At 53.4% G+C, this 18,647-nt stretch overlaps 1 protein-coding gene across 43 annotated transcripts in view; it reads left to right on the top strand.

The window, feature by feature from the left end:
- The window catches only part of PLEKHA6 (pleckstrin homology domain containing A6), a 144,031-nt gene that overhangs the window by 106,814 nt on the left and 18,570 nt on the right, over positions 1-18,647 (top strand). For 5 of the 43 annotated variants that reach the window (XM_058275015.2, XM_071207665.1, XM_058275019.2 and 2 more), the window contains 11 exons: positions 738-838; positions 4,314-4,516; positions 6,235-6,786; positions 7,604-8,120; positions 8,553-8,639; positions 9,750-9,803; positions 13,772-13,852; positions 14,742-14,810; positions 16,086-16,166; positions 16,456-16,605; positions 17,436-17,531. In XM_058275015.2, the coding sequence (XP_058130998.1) occupies positions 738-838; positions 4,314-4,516; positions 6,235-6,786; positions 7,604-8,120; positions 8,553-8,639; positions 9,750-9,803; positions 13,772-13,852; positions 14,742-14,810; positions 16,086-16,166; positions 16,456-16,605; positions 17,436-17,531 (1,991 nt within the window). The remainder of the gene's footprint in view (positions 1-737; positions 839-4,313; positions 4,517-6,234; positions 6,787-7,603; positions 8,121-8,552; positions 8,640-9,749; positions 9,804-13,771; positions 13,853-14,741; positions 14,811-16,085; positions 16,167-16,455; positions 16,606-17,435; positions 17,532-18,647) is intronic. The other 38 variants (XM_058275016.2, XM_058275026.2, XM_071207680.1 and 35 more) reach the window with 17 other exon arrangements.

Raw genomic sequence — 18,647 nt, 5'->3', positions numbered from 1 at the left:
GAGTGGCCAGGAGGCTGCGCGCAGCGGGCGTGTCTCTGCGCGGAGATGTAGGGACTGCACGGTGGATCTATGTCAGGAGAAAGCCAAGCAAGAGACTGGGCGCCTGCAAGAACCTTAGAGGCAGTTGCCCAGAGGAGACAGAGAACCACAAGAGAGGACCCTCCACTCTGCACCACTCTACCCCATTCTGGGTTACGTGTATCAACGTTGGAATGGACTTGTTTAGAGTCAGTATAGGATAATGGTTGAGAATGCGAGTTTTGGAGTTAGACTTCTTGGGTACACAGACCAGTTTCGCCACTTACTACTTAAGTAGCCATGGACAAATTACTTAGCCTTTCTGTGTCTGAATTTCCTTACCTCTAAAATGGAGGTGATGATAGTACCTATTCATCGGGCTTTTGGGAGGGTCAAGTGCATGGAGGCATTTAACTTAGAACAGTGCCTGACATGTAGTGAGCACTCCAAACTTGGTAGCTGTTCATCTCTTTCCTTGTTTAGGATAGGGTGGAAACTTCCTGAGCGTGGGTATGTCTCTTAGTCCCCACGGCCCAGCTCCGGGGAGTGTGCCCCTTGGAGCTGTGCCGGGCACATTGTGCATGTGGGATGCGGTGGCCCCACGTGCCTGAGGAACAGCAGACGAGCAACGCGTGTTTACCGGTGTTTATCATAGCAGGGCTGATACACTCCTACTCACAGATGCACATGCATCTCCCCTGTGCCTCTTTCCCCGGCAGATGAGAAGGAGGAGAGCATCCTGGGCAGCGTCCCCCTCCTGAGCTTCCGGGTGGCTGCGGTGCAGCCCTCAGACAACATCAGCCGCAAGCACACCTTTAAGGTCAGTCTGGCCACCCCTCCCCGGTCAGGCGGGGAGCAGCCTGCTCTTCTGGAGCACATGGGGATGGAGGGGGACTGAGAGTCACCTTCCTGAGGAATCTCAGGGGTGGTGGGACGGGGGAAGCCGCAGTGGCCCCGGGGCCCTGTGCAGGCTAGCACAAGGCTAAGCCGAGGCTGTGCCTGGACCCCTCCTCTCTCTTCTCCAGCCTCAGATGGGTAGTTCTCCCCAGGGTGGCCAGTAGAGATGGGCTTCAGTGGTCCCACAGTTTTGCTTGGGGATGAAATAGCCCTTGGGCCCTCTGTCCAGTTACCTGGCACCCAGAAAGTCCTTTCAGCAGAGGCAGGAGCTGTGGGCTGAGCGGGCTCGGACTTTCTGGACAGCTTTCCTCCCCACCTGGGTCCCAGCAGACGTGAACCTCCAGTCAAACTGGCTCACATTTGCAATCTCTGAGGAAAATTAGAAGTTGAGTTTCATTACAATCAAGAAATGCAAAGCTTATGGAGACAAAAATTTGAGAGAACAAAGGCCCGGGAAGGTGGGGCCCGCCTGCCTGCTCCGTGTCACCCCCTCAGAACCCCGGAGGATCCAACCCATCTGAGACGGGCCTGCAGCTGGCTCATCCAGGGCCAGTGTTTTTCCACATTTAAAAATTCATGACCCATTAAAAAGAATAAAAATTGCCATGTCCTTTATGTATTTTATGATGCAAAACCCATAGGTTCTCTTTCACTTTCTAAATATAAACTTCTACTATCAACCGTGCATTTTCTTAGTAGAAACCACTCTCTCCCCCAGTTGGGAATCGCTGTCTGAGACCCTTAAAACCCAAAGCTGAGCTGGCGGGTGATAGGACCTGCAGGCCACACCAGGTCAGGGTGAGAGCTTAGAGCCTCAGAGACTCTCGATCCTTTCTGTCCTTCAGACTGTGGTCACCTGGCCACAGAAGAGAGGCGGGCAGCCCACGCAGGTGCTCCTACGGGAGCGAGGAGGCGCATATTTGGCACATAATTAGTTTCCAGCCTCCCATGGCCTTGGATGCAAGAGGTGTGAACAAAATGAGCAATTAATAAAAGTCTGACTCCAGGGAGCCAGGTTCTAGCTGGGGAAAGAGGAGCAGGCTGTTGAACCAACAACAGACAGCCCTGCGCACACGATGCACACACACGCCCACACCTAATCAAACAGCCTGTCTCGCCCTCCCCGCCAGCCCTCTCCGTAGACTCCACCGGCTCCAGCGCTGAGCTGCGGGCACGGGCCTTGGGTACACATCCCGGTTCCTGGCGCGCACCACTCCCACAAAGCCCAGATCTCACTCCCAGCCCCCGGGCCCCTCTCCTCCTGCCCCTCCCAGGAGCACACGGCCTCTTTACAATCCTGCCCTGTGCTGTGTTCGGTGGCCCACAAAGGGCTCTGGCGGTGGCTATTCAGTGGCCCTTCCCCAGGGAAGGGAGGGGAGTGGAGACAGACGGGCGGCCACCAAGGGAAGCTCTTGGAGGACTGATAATGGGAGCCTGCCGACCAATGCCTTCACCTCTTCCTACCCCGGGGCCTTGGGCGGTCTTGCCCCTGGTACCCTCCTCATTGCCTGGCCCTCTTTCCTAGCTCCAGGCCAGGGTCCCTGCCAGCCCCCTGCCCTGTGGCAACCCTCCCAGCTCCCGTCAACCGCGCCGCCTTTTCCCAGCCCCCCCACCTTCCCCTGTCACAGGCACGCGCTCCTGGGCCTTTGAGCTCAGCTTGTCCCCCTGGGCGCGTTCTGCCCCCAGCGTGACTGCGAGCTCTTCAAGTGCACAGACCGTGTCTTCTCCTTTGTGACTGGTGCCCAGAGCAGAGCTCCACGCCGGCCGCTCACGGAGTGCTCACTGAATTGATTTATTCATTTGCCGCCCACTCCCACCCACCCCGGGTTCACTCCCACAAGTCCTGCCTGTGTTTCCCTCCTCTCCACAATAACCTTGTGTTCTCCACCCCAGAGGGCTCGTCTGGGCCCCAGGTCCTCTACCACCAAGCCATTTAGTTTTAAGTCCAAGATGCCGCCTTCCAGCGCCGCCGGCTCAGAGCCAGCACCTCCCTGCCTTGTCCCACTCCTTTCCTGTCCTCCACCCACATCCTGGGACCGCTGCTGCGCGGTGGACAGGGGGCACCAGAAGGAGGGGGCCCATCCCCACCCAGGGAGAATGGGGACCCACCCTGCCTGGGCAGTGAATGACTCATGTCAGAAAGAAATGCTGAAGAAATGGGGGTGGGGGACCCACGCAGCGGGTCCTGGGCGGCGGGGGGTGGGAGGGGAGGGCTTTGGGCGTGTGGTTTCCACTGAGGAGAGCCTGGGGCCCTGGTCTGAGAAGACCTGTCTTCTCTCCTTCCACTGTCCAGAGGTCCAGGATTTAGCACCCATGTGGTCAGAGGCTGACGTGAGGTTCACAGCAGTGACTCAAAATCCCTTTGGGATCTCCCCTGTTGAATGGGGTAAACAAGGCTACCTGCCTTTACTGGGAGATTGGAAGTTCTCAGGGGAGAATGCTGAGCACCCGGATAGAATCTAGCCCCAGAGCATCTTTTTCTCATGGCTAAGAACCTAGAGTTTCACCATTAAACATGTAAACTCTATTCATTGAATGGAGGCATCCATCGAGGCCAGAACTAAAAAGCAGCTTGCCTGCAGAGGCAGAGCTGGCAGGACAGAGCGAGGATTACAGTGTGGATTCCCGGACTTACTCACCACCACTAGCCCAAATCCCCTTCGTGCAAACTCTCCAGGGTCCCAAACTGGTGGACCGAACCAGGCACCCCTGGGTGCTGCCATCCCAATGGAGACACCTGGTAGGATGGGCAGCGTGAGCACCTCACCTGGGCACTGTGCACCTCCTCATTTCCTACATGTCATCTCTGTCTCTCCTGGTGTTTGGGCGGCCTGTTCTCTGCTTCTCCTCCTTCTGACCATGTGAGGACCCCTCCTCGGACAGGAGCTCTCTTCTGGGTTCCCGCCTGCCGCGCCCACTCACGGCCACCAACTAGGTAGCGTGCCCCGTCTGTACGCCAGTGCATGTCCCTTGCAAGCCCATGCGATGGAGGCTTGGCTGCCTCTGCTCACGGAAGAGCCAGGGTAGCTTCTCAGCGGTGGAGCTGGGGCTCAGACTGGCATGTGCTTGGGTGGGTGGGGGGGGGATGCATCGCCCCCAGACTTTGGGTGATTGCCCTAAATCGAAGATGGGATTTGATGGGAGCATGGGCATGGTAATTGTCCCTCCTGCTTATGATCACCTCAGGTGGGGCAGGTAAGCTTATCTGGATATTGGGCTGCCACGTGGTGTCCAGAGAGCGGGCCAAGAGATACCGAAGGCCAGTTGGAGCACTGAAGCTAGCTGTGGGCCACCCTCTTGGCCTTGCCCCTGAGTTCCACGTGCGGAAACTGCTGCAGGTCGAGGGAATGGCCCACCTGACCACACGTTCTGTGGGTGTGGGTGTCCTCTCCTTACAGGTGACCGTGTGCTGGGTGGACGAGGCCGAGGCCAGCTCCACGCGCTGCCTCTCCCCGCAGGCCGAGCACGCGGGTGTCCGCACCTACTTCTTCAGTGCTGAGAGCTCGGAGGAGCAGGAGGCCTGGATCCAGGCCATGGGGGAAGCGGCCCGAGTCCAGATCCCCCCAGCGCAGAAGTCGGTGCCCCAAACTGCACGCCACAGGTGAGTGCCAGGGTACCAGGCATGGCACCAGGGGAGTGGGCGGTACAGAGAAAGGGGAGGACCAAAGAAGCCCTGCTCTCTGCCATCACTGAGTCCCGCAGGCTGGCTTGCCCCCTGGAGAGCACGTGAGCCATCTCCTTGTTTCTAAGCTCCTGACTCTAAAAGCAGGAGCCACTTCCGTACCTTAAGACTCCAGGGAAGGAGAGACTCACAGCCTCACAGATCGATAACCTGCAAACCTGACCTTCAGCAAGTTTTTCTAGAAAACAAAAGTTTGCCTTACTATTATTTAAAGTCATTTCCTATGGTTCACTTGTTACACAGTTCCCCTTGGTCTCTCTTCCTTGATAGCCTAGGCTAAGGGAATTCTGAGCCTGTCTCTCTTCTCCGGACCTACACCTCCACTTCTCTCTAAGCTGGTAGAGGCTGAGAGAGAAGCTAAGCTCATCCAGGCCTGGCCAGGGGTCAGGGATCAGGGTCATATCCTGGTCTTTCTCTGCTGAGCATGTACTTAAGTCCTCGGCCTTTGGAGGAAGGTGGACTCAAGTTTGAACCCCAACTTGCCCACTTGCCCACAGTGTGACCTCAGGATAAGTTACTTAAACTCTCTGAGTTCCCTCACCCAAAAATAGGCATTATAATCTAAATCAGGGTTGTTATGAGAACTAAATAGTGTATGTAAAATACTTGGCATGCAGTCAACATACAATACGTGGCTGCTGCCGTCACATCATCATGTCATTTATTACCCCCTTTGTCATCTACAGACTCAGGGCCAGTTTCTACTTCAGCTGGATATAGAAACTTGAGTTAGATGTTAAGTAGGAAAGAGGTTTTGTAGCACACACTCAAAGAGTCTACTCACATGTCTTAGAAATGTTTACCAAGCCATGTTTCAACATAGGCACTTGAATATGTGTAATTTGGCAAACTGTAGGGAGAAAATTGTCATGAGGTTCCATCTTAGCTTCAGCCAAGGGCCAAAGTTCCAAGAGTTCATTCATTTCACAACTATTTACTTTAACTATAAACGTGTAAAGCACTATAGTGGGTGCTAGGAATGTGAGGGAGGGCATGTCTGACATGGATCCTGCCCTTGAAGAACTTACATTCTAAGGGAAAGTCAGTCATGGAAGGAGCTTCTTTTGGAGAAGGGAATTACCTTGTTCATATGCCTATGATGTTTTAGGCAACAACTTCTGCCCTTGGTTCTTTTGATGTTTTATCTCACAACAGCTCTATAAGGAGGGATATCATTATACCCATTCTGCAGTCAAGCCCAAGACTCATGGAAGTTAAACAACTTTCTATAGGAGGGAGAGCTGATCTGTAACAAGCCTTTGTAGCTGGGACAAGGATGGGTACTTCGTAGAACTTCGGTATAGTGCAAACCAAGTTTGGGGAGAATGGATCAGGGGCAGGTTATGGAGGAGACCAAGACTGTGTGAGGTTAGTCTTGGAAGGTGCCTTGAAGGTTCTCGGCCATAGCTTGAAGGCTGGACTCAGAGAAGGTCAGCAGAAAAAGTGGAAAGCAATGCATGGAGAAGACCTGGAGGGCAGAATGAGCATGTCTTACTTAGGCAGGATCCAATTAGGTTTTGTAATAACTGCAAGAAGATAAAGTGGTGGGATTTAGGAAACAGAATTATAATTCATTGAGTCCTGTTTCCATTGGTACCTTCCCGCCCATCCTTCTCCCCTCCTTTTCTCCTTCCCAGTCTGCCACCCCCCACCCCCCTCCACTCTGGGCTGACATCACTTACAACATCTCCCTTGGCATCCTGCAGCCATGAGAAACCAGACTCAGAAAACATCCCACCTAGCAAACACCACCAGCAGCCACCCCACAACTGTCTCCCCCAGCCTGAACCAGAGGCCAAGACTCGAGGGGAGGGTGATGGCCGAGGCTGCGAGAAGACAGAGAGGAGGCCCGAGAGGCCCGAGGTCAAGAAGGAACCTCTGGTGAAAGCCAATGGCCTCCAAGCTGGACCAGAACCAGCCTCAGAGCCGGGCAGCCCTTACCCCGAGGGCCCGAGGGTCCCAGGAGGCGGGGAGCGGGCAGCCCAGCCCAATGGCTGGCAGTGCAGCTCCCCCAGCCGGCCAGGGAGCACAGCATTCCCGCCGCAGGACGGAGAGAGTGGGAGACACCGGCGGAGCTTCCCGCCACGCACTAACCCGGACAAAATCGCCCAGCGCAAGAGCTCCATGAACCAGCTCCAGCAGTGGGTGAACCTGCGACGGGGCGTGCCCCCGCCCGAAGACCTTCGCAGGTGAGGCCTGGTGGGGGGCGGGAGTGGCACTGCAACGTCTTACAGCTGAAGGGCGGGGACGGAAGAGTCGTGGGGGAGGCAGCCGCTGTGGAAACCCTCCGGAAGCCAGGCTGAGCTGGGAAACCAAGAAAATCCCAGCGTTCCCCAATCCTTTCCCTGCCTCATGACTCCAGCTTCGGAGTTTGGCCCCTGCCCTGAGTCTTACTTTCCCAGCCTCCTTCCTTTAGAAGGAGTAGAGCGGCCCAGGGCCTCTCCACAAGGCTATTGGGTGGCCCAGGACAGGCCTCTCCACAAGGCTATTGGGTGGTCCAGGACACAGGCAGTGTCAGTCACACCGAGGGGACCTTCAAGTCGTTCCGGTCGGACATCTTCCGTGCCTCCAACCTAAAACCAGGGGACTGCTCTTTTGCCCTCCTCAAGGGCCTCCGCCCCGTCTCAGGGGCCTGGTAGTCCGAGGTCCTTTCTTCCATCTGCCCCTTATTCAGACCTGCTCTTTGGAAAGGATCTGAAGAGTTGCATCTCCCTGAAATGGAGATGGCTTGCAGTTTCTTCTCAGGGGCATTTCATTTTAAAGAGACAAAGATTGAAGTTCTAAATAATGAGATTTCAGGCATCAGGAAGCTGGTGGAGGGAGGGAGCTTCGAGGGTAGGGGATGGCGGTTGGAGGTCTCTAGGAACTAGCCTTAGTTCTCTGCACGCCTCCACCCCCAGCCCTGCCCCAGGCGAGGACCGGGAGGCAGGTGGGGCCTGGGCGGGGAGTGGAGGCCCACGGCCCTTCTATCCGGCTCCCTTACACTGTTCTCTCTCTCTCTCTCAGTCCCTCCAGGTTCTACCCTGTGTCCCGCAGGGTCCCTGAGCCTTACAGCCCCTATTCCCCCCAGTACCCTGATGATTACCAGTACTACCCCCCGGGGGTGCGGCCAGATAGCATCTGCTCAATGCCTGCCTACGACCGCATCAGCCCGCCCTGGGCCCTGGAGGACAAGCGCCACTCCTTCCGCAACGGGGGTGGCCCTGCCTACCAGCTGCGTGAGTGGAAGGAGCCCACGGGCTACGGGCGGCCTGATGGCACCGTCTGGATCCCCAGCCCCTCCCGGCAGCCGGTCTATTACGACGAGCTGGACGCCGCCTCCGGCTCCCTGCGCCGCCTGTCCCTGCAGCCCCGCTCCCACTCCGTGCCCCGCTCGCCCAGCCAGGGCTCCTACAGCCGCGCCCGCATTTACTCCCCCGTCCGCTCACCCAGTGCCCGATTTGAGCGGCTGCCCCCGCGCAGCGAGGACATCTATGCCGACCCGGCCGCCTACGTGATGAGGCGATCCATCAGCTCCCCCAAGGTGAGCCGCCAGCCTGCCTCGACTTCCCCGCCCCCAAGAACCTCCAGAAGCCTAAAACCTTGTGCTGAGAAGAAGTGGCGTTGCAGGTGCGGCCGGGACTCGGGGTCCCCGGGCCATAGGCCCTTCAGTTCTGCTGCCGTGAGAGGCACGCCGGGGGGCTTCCCTCGCACCCCGGGTAGGAACACTGCGCTCTGTGCCCACCCCTGGGTGGTGCCGGGAACCGCACTATCTGTATAAAAGGGGCCAGAGAGGGCCGTGTCTTTTCAAATCTGAGGACCTGGACAGATCATTGCAAGGGCCCCTGCTGTCTGTTCTAGATTGGAATCGGTTCCGGGATAGGAACCCTGCATCCCTAACCTTCCACTTGAGTTGGTGGGGAAGTCTGTGTCCAAGCCAGACCCCCTTCACCTCTCCATCCCCTTTCTCTTCCAGTATGATTACCTGGGAGACAGGCGGCCAGTCCCTGCAGGACTGTTCCCCTACAACTACCCACCATCCCCTACGGTCCACGATAAGATGGTACGTCTGTCCTCTCCCCGCACTTGGGCCCTGCTCAGGACCTCCCCTCCCTGACTCCTCTCGGGGCGGAGCTCAACCGAGGCAGACGGCAGGGCCGCTCCGTGCCCAATGCCAGGCCCATCTGGTGTTTGGCAGCCTCTGGATACCTCCTCCCTCCTGGCCAGGAGTCTAGCCCCTGTATAGAATTTGGTTCCAGTTCCACCTGCTCCCCTGTGACACAGGGGACGAGATGTGGGCATGTGATGGTCCGATCCTCTCCACCACAGCACACCTGGTCCCTCTCCAGGATGCCAGAGAAGGTGCTGGTCAGGGAGCTTAGGCGATGGGCTGGGAAGAAAGCTCAGGCTAGGGCTCCTAACACAGGCAAGGTCTTTTAGATGCCCCCCCCCCCCACAAAATGTACTTGCTTCAAATTTGTCCTTTGTCTGGAATGCCACTCTTAAAAGAGACACATGGTGTGATTGAGGAAGAAAAGGTTTTCCATATGTTATCTACTTCCTTCTTTTCTCTCCCCTTCCACTTTTCTACTTTTCTTCCCCTTCCACTTGTGTCTTTTCCTGGAATTTGTTCTCCACAGAGGTTTGGCTTCCTGTTGACGGAGAACCACTGGAAACAACAGGCAGAATCCTTGTCCCCAAAGGCCTGTTGCTAATCCCTCTCCATGCATGCCAGGAGGCCAGGGTGGAGGAGGCTTGACAGGCGGGAGGGCTGTGCTCCGTGCTCCCTCCCTCTGTCCAGACTCTACAGTCTTGACCCATAGCAAATGGCACCAGTCCAGAAACAAGGGATTTTTTCCAGAAAAGTCAGAAACCTTTGCTAAGAAGAGCTGGCTTGATTGCCTCCGCAGTGCTTTCCTGTCCCAGGGGAGGGCAAGGCAGAGATGGAGTTAGAGCCCAGAGGGTGCCCTCCTCCAGCTGGGAGTGTCCAGTAGAGACGCACTTGGCCTGCCCCACCCTCAGCCCTGCCCTGCCCCAGAACACCTCAAGGAAAGGCCTCTCTTTGTCCTCGTCCAGCTAACTCCTAACTGCTTTGCTTCTTTTTTATTTTCTTTTGTCGTGTTCCTGTTTGTTTGTGTTGCTGTTTGGCCTCTTGGCCTCGGGCTCCGGGTAGGATGAACTTTTAGACCTTCAGTTGCAAAGAAACCTAGAGTATTTGGATCAGCAGGTAGGCAGAGCTGGTGCCCCCTCTCCATCCCATCGCCCTCCCTCACGTCTCCCCCTTCCCACCCACCTCCCCATCTTCCAGCCATTTTACCTTTGTTGGCACAACCAGGACACAACAAAGTGGCTTCTATTTTGGTTTGCTCCTCCATGCTCCTTCTCTTCAAAGCCCTTTATGGCAGCTGGGGAAAGGAATAACAAATGACCACATGAATAATTAATGCCACCTCATATTTCTCTAGCATTCAGCCCAGATGGAACTGCCCCCTGAGAGGCAGGTGGGAATTTGCATTTTTGCTGGAGAGAGGAGGGAGTAGCAGAGACGGGAAGAAGCTCCATGTTTGGGCTAAAATCCTAGGGATTCAGTTCAATCTGAATATGGAAGATTGTTCTATCCTATTCTGTAGGTGTTTAAACTCCATAATTTGTAAACGTAAAGCCTACAGACCTGCTCTAGGAGGACTTAAAAAGCAATATGAAGCAGCATATTTGTTAGTTTCTCTGCAAAGCTCTTCTGCATGCACAGCTCATGTTTTCCTGAGAATTCAGTGTGGTGGACAGGGGAGTATGGTCAGCCCAGTTTTACAGATGAGCACCCTGAAGAGGCAGCGAGTGTTCCCAAGTCATATTGCTAACACGTTAGAAGTCAGGTGGAAGTGGCTGGCTGCCAGGGCGCCTGGCTGCGGGGGCTGACCCTTGGCTCCCCTGCCCTCTGAGGCTAGGGGGCCGAGATCCTCCCTGGGTGTGGACAGGTTGGCAGTCAGCGTGCTGAGCATCTCTATGAGCACAATCTCTTTCATTCACACCTGTGCCACAAACCACGGACCTGGAAGGACACACATTGTCCTACGGAGTCAGCCTCTGGTGGTGGAAATAACAACAATGATAGTAATAGCACTGGCTACAATAATCATGATAGTGGTGATGCTGCTGGATAGCAGCAGCTGTGATCATTATTGAGCGCTTCCTCCGTGCCCCAAGCTTTCCTAGGGGTTTCACAGATTTGCACTCACTTAGTCTTTATAAGAACCCTAGAGGAAACCAAAGCACAGGGAGACTAGATAACTTGCCAAGGGCACACAGCTGGTCAGTGGCAGCCCTGAGAAACCAGACTCAGAAAACTGGTGACTGTGACTCCAGAGCCCATTTTCCAGCTGAGGAAACATCTAATATTTGAAGAAGCTGAGTTTTCACCTCAACAGGGTGATTTCATGTCTTAGTTATAGAAAGTACCGTAACTGTGAAATCAGAGGATGTAGCTGTGATCATTGGCTTTAAAAAACAAACTTATTTTTGTAATAATAAACTTTATTTTTAGAGAAGTTTTAGATTTACAGAAAACTTACACCAAACATATAGGGAATTCCCATACCCTGCCCCCCCCCGACGGTTTCTTCTGTTAACAACTTACATTAGTGTGGTACATTTGTTACAATTGATGAACCAGTATTGAAGCTTTGCCAGTCACATGACCCATCATCTCCCAGGGCCTCAACGCTTAAGTGGTCATCTGTGTGGAAGTCTGAGCACCAGCAGCACTGGAGAGCCGTATCTTCTCAGCAGGGATGGCTCCCGGCACTCAAGCGCCTTGCATTCTGGTTCCAGAAGCAGTGCATGGGTTCTCTGTGAGCGTTGCAGACCCTACTCAGGGCCTAGCCCAAGGCAGGCCTGGAAAGCACTGGATAATCCCGGCAGGAAGCAAGGCGTGCAGTGCCTCGGAGCAGGGAGGGGCGGGGCTCAGCGCTGTCCTGCCCGCAGGCTCCTGGGCAGGCTGTCCGCCACAGGGGCCTGAGCCATTAGGCTGGGGCTTCAGGAAGAACCTTCAGGGGCCGCCTCCTAGCTACAGGGCAGTTTTCCTAAAAGGCAGGATGGTATGGTAAGAGTCTGGAACGCAGAGTCAGAACACCACGCTCTAGTTCCAGCTCTGCAGTTACGAGGAATTTTTTTAAGCCTTGGAAATGTCCTTTAGTTTCTCTGGATCTTTGCTTTTTCAATCATAAAACGGGCATTATAGAACCTGCCCTTTCTCTCTTCCAGGGTTATTAAGAAAATCAAGTGAAAATGGTTATGAAAGCAATTTGTCAGGCATTGGCAGAAGGGTGGTGATTGATGCTCTTATTTTATTGTTATTTTTCTTCCAACATTCAATTAAAAATATTAATTGAGCACCACTTAGTTTACATAAGGAACTGGGTTAGATGCTTTCTCCTAACATTTGGAGAGATAGGAGGTGGCATAAAGGAATCCTCCTAGAGGCATGGCCCACGCGCACCCAGAGATTTCTGCAGGCCAGGTGACAACTTTCCTGCTTGCTTCTGTGGTTGCTTTAGGTCCACTGGTTCAGGAAGGAATGAGACCAGTGGGTGCCCACAAAGAGGCTGGGAGATCTGCCTTGTTCCTTCCTCTGTTCATACACACTCCTCCATGTTCTCTCACACACACACACACACACCACAAAAGACTTAGACATGAGACACAGGCAGCAAACAAACAGAAACACACACATACTATGTGCACACACCCGCCATGTGTACACCACACACAATCTGTATACACAGAGGCTCCAAGAAGATATAGATGTGAGTTCAAATCCTAATGGAGAATGTAGTTGATGCCCTGACTTAACTCTTTTGAAGGAGAACCGCTCCTTTGAAAGCCTTTTAAATCACAATTTATACCAGATAAAACATTTCCAACTGGATTAAGAGGTTAAGTTCAGATCCTAGGAAAGCCTTTCAAAAAGCTGCAGACCCTGCAGATGGGGCTGGGCAGATGCCCCTTCCTCCGACTACAGCATGCAGAAGCCAGGCTGCACGGGGGCTGCTGCCGAAAAGGGGTAAGAGGAAGAAAGCTCAGCATGGGTCCAAAAAAGAACAGGTAGCCTATGGCAGAACACACAAAACAAAAACAAAACAATCTAGGGAGCCCCCTAATCTGTGGCCCCAAATGGTCTTCCCCAACATGGCTCTGTCCTCCCTTCCCTTGCTCACTTCCCCTCCCAAAAAACTTCCTGCACAACTCCCTTTTGTCTTCTGCTGCCTTCCCCTGTTGAACAGTTGAGTTAAAGGGACACAGCCAAAGACATCCCTAATTTGTTTGCTTTTTGTTGCTCTCACTCAAATCAGTGGAGAGGAATGATGGCATTTCGTGATTTCGTTGGCCCACCTGCCTTCTCTCCCTCCTTTCCTTTCCCCTCCCTCCTCCCCTTCCTCCCTTCCTCCCTTCCTCCCTCCCTTCCTCCCTTCCTCCCTTCCTTCCCATCCTTCTATATCTCTTTTGGCAAATAGTCTTTCCTCCACGTGTTCCTAATGATCCTTTGGAAATACAGAGGTAACAGGTTGGGAGAGCACAGCCTAATCCCTGATGTCCCTTTAACATGGCTCGCTTGTTTTGGCCTCCTTATTTGCTCCCTAGTGTCATTCATGACCTTCCTGGACGATACCAGCCCAGCTCTGGAAACAGGGTTTAGTAATCCTTTCTACCTTAGAGCCAAGGGATGGGCAGGATCAGGGAAAGGGACCTGTGCCCATTCATGTGTGAACATTTATCCAAAGAGTAGGTCCCAAGTTTTCTTTTTTTATTTTTCACTTAGTTCATATTTGGGGAGAGCAACTTTTCAAACTGCCTGTATGGTCTCTGACCAAAGCAGTGTGTGAAACGAGAGCTGGGGCAAGGAGATGATGACCTTGGCTAAGGTAGATGAGACCCACAACAATCAAGCACCCTGGGAAAATGTCATTGGGTTGGGGCCTCTTGAGTGCTGCGAGCAAGGGCACGGTAGCCTCCCAGCTCCATTCTGTACTGGTCCTCAGACAGTTTACCAGGGGTAAGAGATGGGTAAAGGCCAAACAGAGGGTGCTTGAGGCTCCAAGAGGTGCTACCCTTTCCTGTTTCCTGTAAAATAAGCACAGGTGGGTTGGGGAGATGTACGTGGGTCTGAGTTTGAATCGTCCATTCCTTCCTCTGCTACAGATGAGTGAGAGCGAGACTCTCATCAGTATGGTGAACCGCATGGTGGAAAACTCTTCCCCCAGGGCCCAACTCTTCATGCAAGTAAGACCTCTGCCTGGCAGCATGGTCCCTGTCAATGCCATTTCAGCTGCTTGTGCATGGTCAAGTCCACCCATCTGGGATGGGACTTGGTCCATCCAACCTGCTCATCTGCCAGGTCTCATCTCCCCTGGGGACAGGCTCAGCCTAGTCTCCTTTCCATATTACACTGTCTTCTCCATTTTTCACTTTCATGGGTAAACCCAAGGCCCTGTTTCCCAAACCATCAAAATAGCCAGCACCAACATCTCATGCCATGGCGGGACCGCAAATCTGCTCTTTAATGTTCCTACTTTATGTTTGCTGTGTTCTTTACAAACATGGTTGGTTGGGGTTAAGGGTAAAAACCATCCAAAGACAAAATTGTATAGAAAATGCTGTGGCTATCAGATGGGTGATCAAGGCCAGACAGCTTTTGCTAGATCCACAGATGCTTCTGAATTCTTGCCAGTGCTAGTCTGAGTCAAGCCCTGACTGGTATTGCATGAACTAGGGCAGTCATTCTCAGAAGTTTCCAGTGCTTAATCCTAACGTGCTCCCATGCCCTGTCCTCAGAAACAACCACAGGGTTAACTGTTGTTCTCATGGTTGTTACTAATAAGCCATCTAGGAGAAGTAGACCCTAGAGCTTAGGGGAGAGGCAATACAGAACACGAGCTTAGCAGCATCTCTGGTGTCCCCCGAATCTGTCTAGGACATTGGGATTGAGTCTAGGCCAAGCTATCCCAATCTTCCTAGTATCATTTCAGCTCAGGTCCCTGGAACAGAAGCCGTCAGATATGATGGGCCTTGGCCTCTGGCAGAAGGGGAGCAGGGTTGTGATGTCAGCTTCCCCACCCCCGCACGCTCGCTTCCAGCCCCTGTAGCAGTAACCGACCTCATGTTCCTGCAGGTCCCTCCGTACCCAGAAGTGTTCCGGAACAGCCTCCACACCTACAAGTTAAACGAGCAAGATACAGATGTAAGAGCAGCTCTCCCTGCTCCCTGTGTCCACTCCAGCCTCCTGCTATCGTCCTCATCATGCTCTCCTCTACAGGGGCTTCTCCATCCATCTCTCTCCTTCTGGTGGCTCTTCCTTTCTTCTGACTCATGTCCTCTCTCACCACAAAGATGACATTCTGCTCTCCCCCCCCACCCCCCTTCTTTTCTCTTTCTTACCACCTAACCCCCAACCCCCACACTGGCTTATGTGTTTCCCCCACTGAGATCTAGGCCCTTTTAAGGGGCCGCCTTCTGACAGGAGCACAGACCATTTGGGTAGATAAATCAGTCCATCTGCTCTGCCTTGCGGGCTGTTGGTCCCCACAGGAAACTAGGAAGAGTATGGCCCTGCCCCTGCCCTCAGGGAGCTTCGGGGCAGTGGGAGATGCCAGGTAACAGTAGGAGGTAGCATATGATTTATATGTCAATGGGGCCTTTAAGAGATTCTGCAGGAGTGAAGGGATGCAACTCTTTAAGCTGGTTGGTCAAGGACAAAATAGGTAACATGAGCTGGGTCTTGGAGTTAAAAGATCTGGGAGGCAAGACATGGCTCAGTAGAGAGAAGCAAAGGTGCTATTTGAGGAATGGCCTGAGTAAAGATGTCACAGGAAAGCACTGGTATTCAAAAAGAGAAATCTGGCTTTCCCTGCCTCTCTGCCATCACCACTGACCCTGCCTTTGGTAGGGGATCTGCCCAGCAGACCAGGGAGAGGTTCCATCCATGCAAGAACCAGACTTCAGATAGACCTTGGGATCTGCCATCCTGAGAACCTGGAGGGAGGAACAGGGTCCCATGGGACTCAGGACCAGTTTCCAATGTTCGATGCTTTTCCTAAACTGCTTGTTCAGGCACCTCACGTACTCCTCTAGTCCATACCGATCCAGGAGTCAAGGCCATATTATCTCTACTCACCTCTGTCCACTGGAGATCCCAGGAGGAAGAGGGTGCAGGGACCTAACACTTGCTTCTTCATCCTTCTCTCCTTTCAACCCAACTCACTTCCTCAGAGAAAAAACACATCTTCCCTCCCATTGAGACCTTGGGGAGCCTGCCCTCCCAAGATGGAAGACCCATCTTCCTGTTCCTGGGAGCCTCCAAGGTCAAAGTGAAGGCCACGGCAGGGTTCCACGGCAGGGGAAAGGAGGTGGTATCCAGAGGCCAGGCCTTGCCATCCCCATTCCCAGGTCCCCATCAAACTTTGTCCTTCATCCCCTTGTTTCTCCCTCCCCTCTTCCCACTCTCTTGGGACCCCAGAAGCTGCTGGGCAAATTGTGTGAGCAGAACAAGGTGGTGAGGGAGCAGGACCGGCTGGTGCAGCAGCTCCGAGCGGAGAAGGTAAGCCTAAGGGTTGCCTTAGGTTGGGGCAAATGGACAGGGCTGGCTTGTAGCAGGTCCTGGGTTGCTGTCTCCATCCTGACTAAGCTGAGGCCTTTGAGCTTCCTTTAACTTCTGTGCCATTCTAAATCACAGCTGCTGAAGCTGTCTGGGGACCTTAGCCAAGGTGAGAACAACCTCCGCTAGACTACCTGGTTAAACCTCTAAGGGCTCAGGCCTCTGCTATGAAAAATCCCAGAAAGGAGGAAATACCAGGGCTATTCATGGCCATTACCTTGTCTTTCCTCAGGAGAGCCTGGAAAGTGCCTTGATGGGGACCCACCAGGAACTGGAGATGTTTGGGAGCCAACCAAGCTACCCAGAGAAACTGCTGCATAAGAAGGAATCCCTGCAGAACCAGCTCATCAACATCCGGGTGGAGCTGTCTCAGGCAACCACAGTAAGCCAGGGAGTGGGGTCTCTGCTCCCACCACCCTGTCAGCTCCCACCTGGGAGCCACCTCCTCCCAGGTTGTGTGTTCCTAATCCAGATTATCCTCTGTGGGCAAGAACAGGGTGCTCCTTCCCCAGAGAGACATACACAAAGACCTTAATACTGCCTTGCAAATAGGAGCAAGCCTACCAGCCTACTCATTCCATAAAGTCTCCACCAAGCACCACCAGAACAAACTGCGTGCACCAAGAGAGCACCTTATTTTCTTGTTTGATCTAACGTCTTTGCCGCCCACTTCTGTCCTCTATCCTAGAGAACCAGGGAACTGATAGAAGTGCTGCTGCCTTGGTCATTTCCCAGTAGGGACAGGGGAGATCCTCCAACAGATGGATAATAGTTCTGGGAAGCAGTAACAAAAGCCCCAAGAAATGTGGCCCAGAAGGGAGGAAGGTCTCTAACCTCTAGAGAACAGGCATCCGCCTCCAGGCTTTTTCCTTTTTGCTCCTCACCTTTTCCTACCTCTCTGGGGAGAACAGTCCAAGTATGGGAATGATATCATCCCCCTTCAACCTGTCCACATACCCAGAGAGAATTCTGTTTTCTTTTTTATTTGGTTTGCAACTGTCCACCCAAAGTGGCAGGGCAGACTGTTGCACTCCTAAGGCCAGCGTTTGACTGGCAGCAGAATGTCTCAGTACCACGCTGCTCTCCTGTCCCTCTGTGCCCTCCTCCCCAGACCTGCCAGACCTCAGGTGCCCTGGCCTCAGACCCCTTCTCAGGACAAGGAGGAATGCTTGGGTGATGGCACTTTCTCAAACCCTGCCTCGCTCCTTGCAGGCCCTGTCTAACAGCACTGCAGAGTACGAGGCCCTCGAGTCAGAGGTCTCTGCCCTACACGATGACCTCTGGGAGCAGCTCAATTTGGACGTGCAGGTGAGCAGGGCCCCTGCCCAGGTAGGGATTAGTATGTTGTCTGTGCCCTCCCCTTGTCCTTTTGGGCAAAAGAGGCCCAAGTGCCTTCCTTTCTTGCTTCAGATATCTCAGAGACTTAAGACAAGGAATTAGCCCTGAAACAAGCATAAAGGTTTAGTATCACTTAAAACCAATTTTAAGTTTCAGGGTGAAGATCATGTGGAATTCCTCTCTAGTTCCATCAAGTCATAGGGGAAAGCTCTCCAGCTGCAGCATGGGTGATGTAGGTTAGATATATGGTGTTTTATGAATGAAAGGATTTTGAAAACCAAAATATGTACACACATACCAAAAGGGTCTGCAGGAGCAACTTCCTGGGGAATTTTAAGGGGGGAAAGAGGCTTTCCTTTCTGGGATGGTTTAGAAATGGTTTGCTCAGAGGCAGGAGGATGGATATATTGATCTTGGGGGACTCTTATTCTTTCCATCCCTCTGGCCTTTCTCTAGCCAGGCCCTGCCTCTTCTCTAGTTTTGCAAGCCTTGTCCCTCTGACACAGTTAACACCCCAGTGTCCCCCATTTCCTCCTATTTCCCTCCTGCTAACAAACCTCGCCACCCCAATACTCTAACTGGTCAGGTAGGGTGAAGTGAAGGCCTTCTGGTCCAGAGACCCCCCCGTGCCCCCGTGTCTTCTGAGCCAGCCTCACACTAAACATGAACATTTTACGAGGAGGATGGTGTTGTGGTGAAGGGCAGCAGCTTTTGAGCCAGACAGACCCAGCTTCAAATGGTGGTTGCACTCAACGGAACACAGATCCAGGGCACAGGTCTCCTCTTCATCTCTGAAGTGGGGACAGCTGTGCTCTGGCCTCACTGAGTTGTGCACTCTAAATGCATTCACTTATGCACAGCAGTTAGCACCGTGCCTGGCACCAGGGGAGGCGAAGTAAATGGCAGCTCTTGTCTTTCCAGTAAGTAGAATGAAAGGATTTCATTGAATATAGGTCATGAGTATTTATGCATATGTTGGGTGTGTGTACTACAAAAGAGCTGTTTGGATATGAAGGAAAACAGTCAACGGGAGGCTCTTGCCCCCTGGAAAATAGGCTGCCGTGAAATGTCCACTTAGAGGGGACT

Source organism: Dasypus novemcinctus, chromosome 13 (genome assembly GCF_030445035.2).
Source record: "Dasypus novemcinctus isolate mDasNov1 chromosome 13, mDasNov1.1.hap2, whole genome shotgun sequence".
Taxonomy (NCBI): Eukaryota; Metazoa; Chordata; class Mammalia; order Cingulata; family Dasypodidae; genus Dasypus; species Dasypus novemcinctus.
Note: the sequence above shows the minus strand (reverse complement) of the source record. Positions and strands in the feature narration are given on the sequence as shown.